At 37.8% G+C, this 13,582-nt stretch overlaps 1 protein-coding gene across 1 annotated transcript in view; it reads right to left on the bottom strand.

Annotated features, from left to right (window-relative positions):
• LOC127424631 (NPC1-like intracellular cholesterol transporter 1) overlaps positions 1-7,794 on the bottom strand; it is a 32,526-nt gene extending 24,732 nt beyond the window's left edge. Inside the window, exons 1-8 of the mRNA XM_051669985.1 lie at positions 7,740-7,794; positions 4,449-5,766; positions 2,865-3,129; positions 2,653-2,753; positions 2,409-2,581; positions 1,976-2,104; positions 1,234-1,416; positions 100-214 (exon numbers count right to left, since the gene is read on the bottom strand). Coding sequence (XP_051525945.1) covers positions 100-214; positions 1,234-1,416; positions 1,976-2,104; positions 2,409-2,581; positions 2,653-2,753; positions 2,865-3,129; positions 4,449-5,766; positions 7,740-7,742 — 2,287 coding nt within the window. The 5' untranslated portion in view covers positions 7,743-7,794. The remainder of the gene's footprint in view (positions 1-99; positions 215-1,233; positions 1,417-1,975; positions 2,105-2,408; positions 2,582-2,652; positions 2,754-2,864; positions 3,130-4,448; positions 5,767-7,739) is intronic.
• Between the last annotated feature and the right edge of the window lie 5,788 nt (positions 7,795-13,582).

Genomic DNA, 13,582 nt, shown 5'->3' with positions numbered 1-13,582 from the left:
CGCTAGTGACTAAAGGTCAGGCAATATGACAAACATTCCCCATTTTTGTCTTTGGCTGATAGCTCTGAAAACTGCTTCCACTCAGTGTGAGATTCTCACCCAGGAAGAAACAAACTGATTCAGACAAGCTGCAAAGCAGCATGCTGGGAGCCACATTTCCAAGTACTCTCCCGATGTGTTCCTCCCTCTTCTCTCCTGGTCTGCGCATATCTCTCTGTTAAAGATTAAACATGGAACAAGAGAGAAAGAAAACACAGTTTTGTATTTTATGAGGATATAATCATAAACTAATAAAGAGAGATTGTAATGGATACATAAAAGACAATAAAACAGTTATACTAAGATACATAATAAAATATACAAAGGCCCTGCTGAAAAGACCAGCTTAGACCAGCATGAGTGATCCAGGCCAGTTTATGCTGGTTAGTACTGGCTTGGTGCTGGTCTAGCTGGTGGACCAGCAAGCCACAGTAGCAGTAACAGCCTAGCAAAGCTTAGCTGATGAAGGTGGCCAACCAGCATGGTCCTTCTAAATAGCTGACCATGTAACTCTTGCTGGTTAGGCTAGTTAAGAAGCCTTTTGGGGACAACAGCATCCAAAACACAAGATAATTCAGGTGACCATTAATACTGGTCTTTTCAGCAATGGGTAAATCTAAGAACCATGACAGGAGACTACAGGTCGAGCAGTAGTGGATTTTGCAGATACCGATAACTAAGGTGATGGAAAAGGCAGATTAATTGGCAGATTTGTAAAAAAAAAAAAAAAATTATTTACAGAATGTAAAAAGAAAAGTCTTAGTCTTTCCCTGCTATGACCGGCATAGATACAAAGGCTGAAAGAGTCCAAAATGAATAAAATCCCAGATGCAGTTTATTGTGCAAACAAAATCGTAATAATACCCAGGAAAAAAAAAAAGGTGTGCATTTGGTGGGACTTTTAACTGTAAACGAGTCCAAAACACTCTGGGGACTCTTATTTTGAAATGACAAAGACTTGGCTCCTTTACAGCGTTCTTTAGTCCCAAAAGCAACTATCGACACAGATTAATCGGTAAAACCAATATATCGGTCTAAGACTACTAGAGAAATTGAAAACTAACTAGTGAGTAAATTTAAAGCTGAATCAATAAAGCAGCCTAGGTTAGAATGTAAAAGATCAAACTTTAAAATGAAAGAAAAATAAAGCATTAAGGACACAGAGAAAAACATAACTCTCTAAAACTTATATACCTGATACTCCAGTACAAAAATGAAGATGTTGTCAGCTCCCACAGCAAGTACAAGGAAGGGCACCACCTGTAGAATGATCAGTGATGATGGGACCCCAATCCAGGCATAGAAGCCCATTGAGGCCAGGACAGAACTGCCAACAACCACAATACCACCCAGTCCAACCAGGAACTTTGAGTCTACCTAAGAATATTAAGGCGGTTATTTGTAAATTCTGTATATCATGCACTGAAACAGCTTGGAAACAATAGAAAAAGGTTCATGCAGAAAAATATGCATTCCACCTTATTTCAGGCTACTTAATTTTATTTATTTATTTATTTGGTGTCTTGTCAGTATTTTAGGTTAACATATAAGTATAAGTGTATTGGATGCTGTGACAGTTTGTCATTTCTTTTACAGTTTCACCATTTTCCCTTACCTTTGTAAATGGTGCTTTAGTGTAACAAATGACATTTTTAAAGTTTACATACTGTATGCATTCATTAAAAATATGTGGTTATTAAAGCAGCATGCCTAACAATTAGTAAAGCAAAAGTGAAATGCTTTTTTAAATAGTTTAAGGAGTTTAGTCTGTCAAGAATTTCATGACAACCACCCATCTATTAAGAGGCAAGTTTTAACATATTGCGGACTATTTTTACTTCAGATTGTATTTAAGATACACTGCAAAAAGAAATGTTGCTGTATTCCTTTTTATCAGTTTTATCAGTACCCATAAACCACCCCATTATGTACTCACCAGGATACGCTTGCAGGATGAATATTCCCCAAGGGCCACTGCAATGTAGAGGAAGATGACAGCGTAGCTGATCATGAAAATGGGGATATCCTCTGCAGTGGTTCTGTTAATCTCATCTTCCAAAGACCTCTGCAGCACATCAAACAGTTGGATTGTGAGATTGTTCAAGGCATAGTTCACCCAAAAATTAAAGTTCTGTCAACATTCACTCACCCCAGTGTTGTTAGAAACCCTTTCTTTTCTTCTGTGGAACACAAAAGGAGACGTTAGGAAGAATGTTAGCTTCAGTCAGCATTAGTTTCCATTGCATCTTTTCCCATAGTTTGAAAACTAATTTGTGACTGAGACTAACATTTTGCCTAACATCTCCCTTTGTTCTCCACAGAAGAACAAAAGTCATACAAGTTTCATTTTATTTTAACAACAGTCTCACCTCAGCCATGTAGGCAAATGTGAAGTTTGTGTTTGTGTTTCTCTGATATTCCTGGACAATTTCAAGGAACCTGCTTTCCCATTCCTCAACCACCTTAAATTTAATGTCTGATCGTGCATAATTGTTCAGGGAGAAGGTAAGGAGCAGAGCCTCAGCAGTGGTGTATTCCTCATCTGAAAATGCAAAGCCAAAGTCAGCTCAGTCAATCTTGATAACAATGCTAATGACCAGTTTTGTGTCTTACCCTCATGTCCTCCCACAGCCAGAAAGGGGAAGACAGGGCCTCCATAGTCTGCCATACAACTCATGCCAAGAGCTGTGATGTCTTTAAATGATAATGGAGAGCTGTGGGCAAGAATAGAATATAAATTAAATTATACAAGGGGGTTACCGCTGAATTTTCAAAAGTTGATTCAACGATTAGGGATGCATGATCAGTATGGATATGTTGCTTACTTTACACAGTAGATAAAGTGGTCCCTCCAATCAACCTCTTTTGTCACGCCAAGCTCAGTCATGTTTGCTTTGGCATTCAGGTTTTCCAAACTGTTTTGGAAGTACTGTGGTAGACTGTTGACAGCACAGTCTGTTAAAGAGGGGTTGTCTGGATTGAGTGGTGCATAGCAAATATCATTAAGGCTTGCGGTGTGGTTTAGTTCATCTGACCAAAATTCAATTGCCTGGATTCTCTGCTGAAGCTCCAACAGCTCGATGATCAAATCTGCGATAAAGACATATAGTATCTCAATGTAACGGGATTGGAGAGCTACATTAAATAAAGCATGTCAAAAGTAGGCTACATACAAAGTCAACACTCAAAAAAAATTTACTTTCACCATTGTACTGTACGTTTTACTGAATCCTCCCTTGTTCACATAACTCCAAAAATGTATGTAACCAAGTTCACTTAAATTAACTAAGTTGTTTCAATGCTTTAAAGCTTTACTTAATCTAATTTGTGTTGGGAAAACATGAAATGTTTTTGTTTGGTTAACTGAAGATGGGCAGGGAATTTCTAATTTTCCATTTCCCAACATGGCACTCGAGAGTGAAAGAAAATGTTAAAAGTAAGTGTTATATAATGTTTCTTTCTGCAAGATTAATGTAAAAGGGGAGACTTGTAGTATTTAATATTTTGTTGTTTTATGTTCAAGTTTGGGGGGGTTACCATCATGGTGAAAAGTAGAGCTTGATCTTAGGTTGAAGATAGGTTATACTGAGAATGCTTTACATTGTTTTACTCACTGAGCAGTTGCTATGCTAATCATAGTATATTGTTTCCCATTAGCATGCATTTACCATGCTAGCATTCACTGTAATTACTTGTTAATCACAGGGAAAAAAATCATTTGAGTTAATTTAACATGTCTATTTTAGTTGAGTTTACTTAATTCAGTTAGGTTCACTCTACTTGAATTTTTTAATTGAGATTACATGGTAGTTTAATTTAAGAAGACTCATTTTACACACAAGGAACCCCTTTCCATGATTGAATCTAGTTCAGCCAAAGAGTGATTTTTTGAGTGAATATTAAAAAAAAGTGTAACAACACCAGTCTGTCAACTGTATCTATGTGTTCCCTCCTGCACTTAGTGACAGAGGGCTGCTTTTGAATGTAACAATTTAAAAAAGCTTTTTTCTCTCTGTGGTTAAATGCATTTCCTTTCAGCCAGGTATTAATACGATTTAAGCTAATGTAATGTCACATTCATTTCATCTTCATTTGTTAAATGACTTCATTTTATTAATGACTGTTTACTTGAATAATCACTTGGAGAAATACTTGAAGGCTACGTGTAATTTTAAAAAAAATTAAATTTGTTAATATTTATATTAATATGTAACTTTTAATATAAACATGTGTGTAGCATATTATTGTGATTTTGCTGTGTTTTTGAAACTTGTATTGATAATCATGAAATTTTGACTGCTGAAGTTTTGGTCTTGTGAAAACCCTTATCTTTTTGACCAAGTGAAAAACTATGCAGTACAAGGTATTTTTTAGCACATTGTCCCTCTATGTAATCTTCAAGTGATTACCTTTAGAGATGATGCCACTGAAGTTCTGCTTGCCAAACAGTAAGGAGTCGTAGTGGTGACTGGGCCGGTTTGGGGCAGTCAGGATCAGCTGATTGGTGCGGTAAAATGGATCAAAATGTGCATCATGGAAGTCCTTTTCACGTCTTGCACGGCTATTGGGAGCTGACCAGAGTTGGACAGGATCCGTGGTCAGTTCTATATTTATTATTCCCACTGCGAATGCCAATACTACAACGAGGCAGGCCAGGAGCACTTTCAGAGGATGGCGGGCCATTATAGTTCCCCAGGTCTGGAAAAGTGAACCCAGAAATTCCTGAGTGGCAAGACTGGCTTTGTCAGAGTATGTAACATCTTTGGGACTGATTTTCTGGTCAATCTCATTTCCATTTTGGTCCTTGATGCTCTTGCCCTTCCCGGAGTCCTTTGACCTGAAATGCTGATTGATGCTCTTGAACATCAAGTAACAAATGAAGATCAAAAAGACAACAGAGAAGATAATAAGGCAGATGACAAGCACACCATCTAGATTACCAATCATGAATGGATCTGGTAAAGGGGCTGGTTGTGGTACAGCTGGGCAGGATTGATCACAGTCCTGGCAGGAGCAAGCTTCTTCACCTGTGGGTGTGGTCTCATTACAATTCAATGCCCTTCCGGCAAACGGAAATGCTCCTGGTGGAAGCCCAGCAGTCTGACCCTCTGGTAAGAGCCTGAAATTAATATCCAGGGGAGCAAGTCCATTGCTGGAGTCGCCTTGGAAATCATACCAGCGCTGCGGCGTGCACAGTGTTGAACCGTAACGACCGCACATAGTGGAAATAGCAAAGCCTCCTGTGGCTGGGATTCGTACATTTTTGCACGACCTAAAAGACACATCTGAGAAGCTGGTGGCTACGTAGGCCTCGTAACTAACCACAGCTTCCTTATCCTTGCCATTTGGTTGTGTGATGTTGGCTGTTTTGGTGATTTTTAAAATCTGACTTTGATTGGGACTGCAGGTGGTGGCACAGTGAAGATGTGCAAAGTTGTCGGCACAGGACGGGCAGCGGATAAGCACAGCTTTGGACAGTGTCAGGCTGCTCTGTAGAGAGGTGAGCTGTCTAATGGAGCAGCATGCTAATGTTTCACCCTCACCATTGGCCAACATTGGGCACACGCTTTTAAAAAGTTGGTAGTGGTCTCCCGTTATATTAATTGCTTTTCTGTAGTCTTTACAGGGTACCCTTGGGGGAATAAGAGCTCCCTCCACAGCAGGGTTGAGCCCACAGTCCTCATAAAATAAACAGTAGCCAGATTCATGCTGAGCAACGGTGAGGACCTGCAATAGACAGAGAGTTGTAACTGCTCAGCTGAAATTTTGGGTAGAAATTTTAACAAAATTTCAAACAAAACTCCCTGTATTTTATACGTCTGAATCACACATTTCAGGTCATTTTCTTACTTGCTCCGCCTATTTTTTCTCTGACTCCCCACAAAAAAGTACAAATAAAATATATGCTTTCTTTAATGTTTACAACAAAAAATTATTGGATTTGAAGTAATAGCTGTTAATATGTAATGTGGTTCATTTCTAGCAAAAGCCGTCAAGTTGAGAGCCTTTTTTCTCATTAATCAACAATTACAGTTAGCAAATCTGCAGGTCAACAGTACATTCCTGAACCTATATGTATGCTGGCTAAACAAGCTGCTTGGAGGCTATTGCTGCAGCATACGATATAAGAAGTTACTGATTAAATTTGTTCATTTTCAACCAATTCAATCTGATGCTTTCAAAATATTTGAAACAATCAGTACCTTGTAGCTTTGTAGCTTTTTTGTTTTCATTTCAACAAAACCTTGCAAACTATGTTATGCAGCTGTATAAAGTTACCTTGATTACACCTTAATATCAGCAGGTATACCTGCATTATCCAATTCAGTGATATCCAGTAATGTAAGAGAAACTTATGGACATGCAATCAGTGAGTTGGCAAGGCTTAAAAACATACTGTATGTACAGAACAAATTTAAGATGTAGTGAGAATGCAGTGCCACGGTGATGATGGCGCAAGTGAGAGTTTTATCAACTGGTGCTTCTAGTTTGTATCTCTTCTATCAGGGCTGTAACCACCATAGACATTGAGGGGGACACATCCTACAAAACATTTTGATTAATGCTCAATATGGGTCAATATTCTGGCTGATTGTCATAGTATTACATTGAGTCCCCCCCCCCCCCCCCCCCCCCCCACACACACAATATTTAATATTTGGTTTCAGCCTTGCTAACAATTGTCTGTCTTACACCTTTGATAACACTTTACAATAAGGTTCCATTTGTTAACATTAGTTAACATGAAATAGCCATGAACAATACTTTTACAGCATTTATTAATCTTGGTTAATGTTAATTTCAGTATATACATTTTCATAATCAAAAGTTGTATTTGTTAACATTGGTTCATGAATTATAAACTAACATGAACTAACAATGAACAATTGTGTTTATATTGACTAACATTAACAAAGATTAATTCTGTTAAGAATACATTGTTAATTGTTTTTTCATGGTACATAACATCATTAACTAATGTTAACAAATGGAACCTTATTGTAAAGTGTTACTAACTACTTTTTTTCCCTTCACATTTACCACCACTGTAATTTTCAATGAAATATAATTAAGATAATAATAATAATAATTATAATAATAATAATTAATATAAAAATAAGAAACAGAATAGAAAAATGCCTTTTCTTTCTACATGGCTCCTACAGTAAAAATAATATAGTTCCGAAAGAATTTTCAATAACCATGGGACTCAATTAGATAAGAAATCTACATGAGAAAAGTTAACACCCACAATACTCTGACTAATAGTTTAATGCTAACTTTAATCAAGTTTTGTGTTGCAATCAAGGTAATGTAATCAAGGCATTGATGTCCTTGAAACTCTTTGCAAGTTTTATGACAGTAGGCTGTTGGCAAAGACCATAGAAATGAGAAAAAAAACATGACTTTTTTTTCTTTGTAGTCCACTATTTTATGTGCTCAATCTCCAGGGGTGCTAACAGGAGATACTGTCTGGCTGAAAATCTACACATATTGAAATCACATTTTTTATTTTGTGTGTGTGTGTGCTAAGAAAGAAATATCACCCCAAATGACTAATCCCCATTCAGTAAAGAAAACTGAATGTACAATAAGTCACCACTAAAATCAATCACTTTCCCTTTACAACATATAAACAACCTGTTTCACATATTCTGCAACTCATTTAATTATAGAACATAAGTCTAGTGAAGACTTACCATGCAGACAGAAAGTGTAAAAAATGTAATGGGCTGTGTCCAGCTCTTCGTTTGGAAATACATCTCTCTTTATAAGTCTTTGCTCTTCAGTGAGTACAGTGTTAGTTCCAGTGGAGAGATGGAGGGAAGAGGGATGTTTGGAGCTTTAGGTAACAAAGAGATCCCCGTTCTACCTCTATCAGTGCTTACAGTATAAAACAGAAAGCCAAAAGGAAATGAAAGGCTTTCTCAACCTCATTGGGTGAACATTTGTGATACGACGATGCACAAAGTTTTATCTGGCCTGATGTGTTCGCCACCAACCAGAATGGATAAAAGCCAATCCAGCTCACTGATCATTAACTAGATGGTCAGACAACAGAAGGTGTGTTACTGAAACTATGGATCATCAAAGGAACAAAACACACCCTACCATCCCCAATACCCCTCTCTTAATCCACTGAAAACCAAACAGTCCACTATAAATTTACAACTTCATTTTTCCTTTTCTCATTTTTGTATGGTATGTATTGATATAGAAAGTGTGACGTGACATGATGTTGCACGATTAATGCTAATTCAGTACCTCGTCTTAATTTTACTTTTGTTGTTTTTGCTTTGAACAAAAATGAGCCAAACATTTATCATGTTCAAAAAGTGTTAAAAAGTGCTGTTTTTTCTCTTCCAGTGAAATCGTTCCTCCAGAGAGCCAACTGAAAGACATTCAAACAGGAATTCTGGATGAGCCTTCATCAGTGTAAAGAAATAATTGCAAACAGGTATGATTTATGACACAAGACTGCAGGAAGGGCTCATAGTTCTTATTAAATAAAGCTTCATTGTAATCATTTTCAAATTGCCATGATCTTGAGACAAATGAATCACTTGTATAATATAACATTGAACCTTTTATGACTTTGTTGCTCTTTCAGAAACATAATCTAGTGCAATATAATACAACTACAGTTATTTGTATTATTTATTACACAGCTTTGTGGAACATTTGGTTCTTATCTTTTTCAGATTAACACTTTTTATTGATTCATACAATTGACAAAGAAACGCAAAACATATATTCACAGAATCAACATCTAACCCCCACTATTACCCCTCCCAATCCCCAACCCCACCCTGACCCTCAACAAACATCCCTGTGGTCACACGAGTATACACACACACACACACGCACACACACACACAATATATATATATACACTACTGGTCAAAAGTTTTGAAACACTTGACTGAACTGTTTCTCATGATCATAAAAATCTTTTGATCTGAAGGCGTATGCTTAAATGTTTGAAATTAGTTTTGTAGACAAAAATATAATTGTGCTACCATATTAATTTATTTCATTACAAAACTAAAATGTAATAAAAAAAAAAAAACTTTTTTTTTTTTTTTTTTTTAAATTGATGACTTGGACCAAATAATAAAGAAAAGCAGCCAATAAGGGCCCAACATAGATGGGAACTCCTTCAATACTGTTTAAAAAGCATCCCAGGGTGATACCTCAAGAAGTTGGTTGAGAAAATGTCAAGAGTACACTGCCCCTCTCCAAGAGCTCTCCAAGAAGGCCAAATAGCTGCCGCATTTCCTATCAAATGAATCTAAGTTCCCCAGCCTTCTACATGACATTTCCTCGAATGCCGCCACCCTCACCATCTCTGTGCACCACTCTTGAAATGAGAGTGCTCCAGCTGACTTCCATCCCCTTTGAACAATCTGTTTGCCGATCATTTTATGTGTTTATCCCCTATATTAATGACTGCCCCATCGCCTAAAATACAGAGTCTGGGGCAAAATGAAATTTGAGTGCCCAATCCGTCACACATAAAACTCTGAACCTTCAACCAAAATTCTTGGATCTTAACACACCACCAACAAAAAACATGAGTTGTGTCTCCAGCTTCTGATTGGCATCACCAGCAGGTGGGTAAGTCTTTCAGACCAAGCCTATACAATCTAGAGGGGGTCCAATAGAATCGATGTAAAATCTTAAACTGTATAAGCTTTTCCAAAAGCTTGTATCTCTAGATGTAGACTAGATCCTAGTCCACACTCCTTCCTTCAATACCAAGTTTACATTTTTCTCCCATAATCTCTTGATAGAAGTTAAAGCTCCATCCCCAAGACTGATGCGTCATAACCTTTTCCAAAAGCAGTTATCACCACTCCCAGAGTATCTGCCGCTTTAGGGGGGTGTATGCTACTTCCAAAAATAGTACAGAGCAGGTGGTGCTGCTGTATTTACCTAAAGAACTGAGATCTGGGAATCCCAAAATGTTGAACCATATTTTCAAAGGATCTCAACACTACACTCTCATATAGGTCACTAAGCGTATTAACCTCCCACACAATCCACTCTGTCCAGCAGAAAGGGGACTTATTAATACATAATTTTGGATTCAGCCATATGCTCGAGGCAACATTTAAATAAATGTCTGAATTAAACACTCTGGACACTTTTGTCCATACCGAGTGCAAATGCGAGATAACGGGGTGTAACTTAACTTCTCCGATTACTTTGATAGAAAGGCTTTGCGATGGCGAAATGGGGCAAGAAATTCCTATTCAATACAAAACCAGGGAGGGGCTTTCTCAGGTGGAAGCAACCAATGAGCCAAATGTCTGAGACTGAATGCATAATAATAAAATGAAATCTTGGGTAGGCCTAGCCCACCTTTGTCAATCGACCTATGCAACTTACTGAAATGTAATCTGGGACGTTTACCATTCCAAATGAAGGACTTCGCTATGCTATCAAATTGCTTGAAATAAGAGAGGGGGACATCTAAATGGAGAGATTGTAGCAGGCAGCTGAATTTTGTAATACAATTCATTTTAATAACATTAACCTTCCCAATCATAGATAAATGTAATGAAGCCGACCTGCCCACATCGCTCGAAAACCTTTTTTATTAAAGGGTCAAAATTAACTCTAACTAAGGGGCCGTTTACACGACAACATTTTCAACTAAAAACGGAAAACTTTGTACGCATTTTGGCTGTTCGTTAACACGACAACGGCGTTTTGGGGCCTGAAAATGCAAACTTTTGAAACAGGTTTCAAAGTGCAAGTTTTTGAAAAACGATGCCGTTATCGTCTCCTTGTAAACATACAAAAACGCGAATTTGTGAAAACGATGACGTCATGCGCACGCGTATTACGTGTTATATAAAGAATGATGGATTGATAGGCATCAATTTGAGATGTATAATTATCAATATGAATATGTCTGTGCAAATAACAATAATCAACTGTTTATTCATTTGGAGTGTTTTGTATGGAGTGTGAACATTGTACAGTAGGCAGAACCTGCAATTTGAAAATCTTGAAATTAATATATGGATTCAGATGGGAAAAATGTATTTGTATTTTAAATGTTATTTATTTATTTACTTAATTTTATTTGATGAACCTTTACCCTGCAATTCATTCACCCACCGCTTATGTATATAGCCAATAGACAGAGATGTGATGCCATGTATTCAACGATATGCTTAGAATATGAAAACATGAAAGCAGTGAAAATGCATGTTAGATCCAGTGTACACAAGACCTCTCTCTCCATCAGAAGATATCCATAAATCAGAGTTCTGTCTGATATCCAAAACCAGTCAACATCAACAGCTTGTTATGTTAACTTACTCTCCTACCAGCCCAAGAGTCAGCAGGGGGAATACAGAAGAATGCAGGAGATGAAGTGATGGTAAAAATGAGCAGAGTTTAGTGAATAATCTTGAGAGTTCATTCTATAGGCATGCACGCGAGTACTTCAAAACAATGCGCGAGACATTCAAAACTACAATGGCAGACTACAGGACTGTGTTTGTGCTGCTCAAGATTTTGAGTTTATTGACGCTTCTCCAGGAAAGTTATTGTAGAAATAAAGCAACCTCATCGTCCATCCAGACAAAATTGCTCGATGCTTTTGCCACCTTCATTGTTTGTATTCACCGCTCTGTGGAAGAATGCTTATGTTCGCAGGCGCGTAGTGTTTCTTTATAAACTGACATCGCAAACTACTGGCCTGGCATGCATAATACACCGTTTTTAGTCGTTTTCGTGGATCCGTGTGAACGGGGATCATTTTGACGTTTTATCTGTATGAAAAACTTTTCAAAAACGCAAAAGAAAAACGTTTCCGTTTTTAGTACATCGTTGTCGTGTAAACGACTCTTAAATCGCTCAAATTTACTGGGAATAAAATACTTAATGCCCTTTTTGGGCCACTGGAAGGAGCCCGGCTGAAAAGCCGTTACCGGGCAGTATGCTGTCAGAGTCAAAGTTTTGGATTTAGACCAATTAACTCTGTATCCTGAGAACTTAGAAAAGGAATTAATAATTCTGTGGAGGCAAGGCATAGATCTAGTAGGGTCGGAGATGAAAAATAAAATATCATCTACGTAAAGCAAAAGCTTATGTGCCATACCTCCCGCCATCACCCCTGGAAAACCATCCTCCTTTCTTATTGCGGCTGCTAATTGTTCCAGGGCAAGACAGAACAATAATGGGGAAAAGGGGCAACCCTGCCGGGTGTCCCTATCCAGAGTAAAGTAATCTGAAATTAATCCATTTGCTTGTTCTGCCGCTACCGGGTGTCCATAAAGTAACTTGATCCATCCAATAAAAGAATTCCTGAACCCGTATATTTCCAAAATCTTAAAAAGATAATCCCATTCTACCATATCAAATGCCTTTTCGGCATCAAGTGAGATGGCAGCGACCGGAGTCTGATCATTCGCCACTGACCACATGATATTGATGAAACGCCTAATGTTATCAGAAGAGCTACGGCCCCGAATAAACCCCACCTGACCTATATGTATAAGAGATGTCATAACTTTACTTAATCGGTTAGCCAAAATTTTTGACAATATTTTAACGTCTAGCTGGATCAAGGAAATTGGACAGTAACTCTTTCACTCGCTTGGATCCTTGTCCTTTTTAAGAATCAGACTGATCCGGGCTTGTGTCATGGTTGGCGAAAGCTTTCCATTCTTTAATGATTCCGTATAAACTTACAGCAAAAGTGGAGCCAGATCCGTAGCATAAGATCTAAAAATTTAAGTGGCAAAGCCATCTGGCACCGGAGCCTGCCTGTAGGCAAGGCCTTAGTTACCTCGCCAAGCTCCTCCAAGGTTATTCAGAATCAAGATAATTTTTTTGCTCAGTCATCAATTTAGGAAGTTCTAATGGTTCCACAAAGTTTCTAATATCATCATCAACAGTTAAAATTGCCCCATTGAGCAATAATTAATGTGCAATACACAGCTTAGTCTATTTATATTTATCCAACATACCATACCTCTTCTGCCATTACATTCCCTTGCTTCTGTATATGACAGATTTGCATACATATACATATTATTTGTATATTGTATATATATATATATATATACAGTGGCATGCAAAAGTTTGGGCACCCCTGATCAACATTTCTGTTGCTGTGAATAGCTAAGCGAGCAAAAGATGGCCTGATTTCCAAAAAGGCTTAAAGTTAAAGATGACACATTTCTTTAATATTTTAAGCAATTTTACTTTTTTATATTCATCTTTTACAGTTTCAAAATAACAAAAAAGGAAAAGGGCCTGAAGCAAAAATTTGGGCACCCTGCATGGTCAGTACTTAGTAACACCCCCTGGCAAGTATCACAGCTTGTAAAAGCTTTTTGTAGCCAGCTAAGTGTCTGTAAATTTTTGTTTGGGGGATTTTCGCCCATTCTTCCTTGCAAAAGTCTTCTAGTTCTGTGAGATTCTTGGGCTGTCTTGCATGCACTGCTCTTTTGAGGTCTATCCACAGATTTTCGATGATGTTTAGGTCGGGGGACTGTGAGGGCCATGGCAAAACCTTCAG

Source organism: Myxocyprinus asiaticus, chromosome 33 (genome assembly GCF_019703515.2).
Source record: "Myxocyprinus asiaticus isolate MX2 ecotype Aquarium Trade chromosome 33, UBuf_Myxa_2, whole genome shotgun sequence".
Classification (NCBI taxonomy): domain Eukaryota; kingdom Metazoa; phylum Chordata; class Actinopteri; order Cypriniformes; family Catostomidae; genus Myxocyprinus; species Myxocyprinus asiaticus.
Note: the sequence above shows the minus strand (reverse complement) of the source record. Positions and strands in the feature narration are given on the sequence as shown.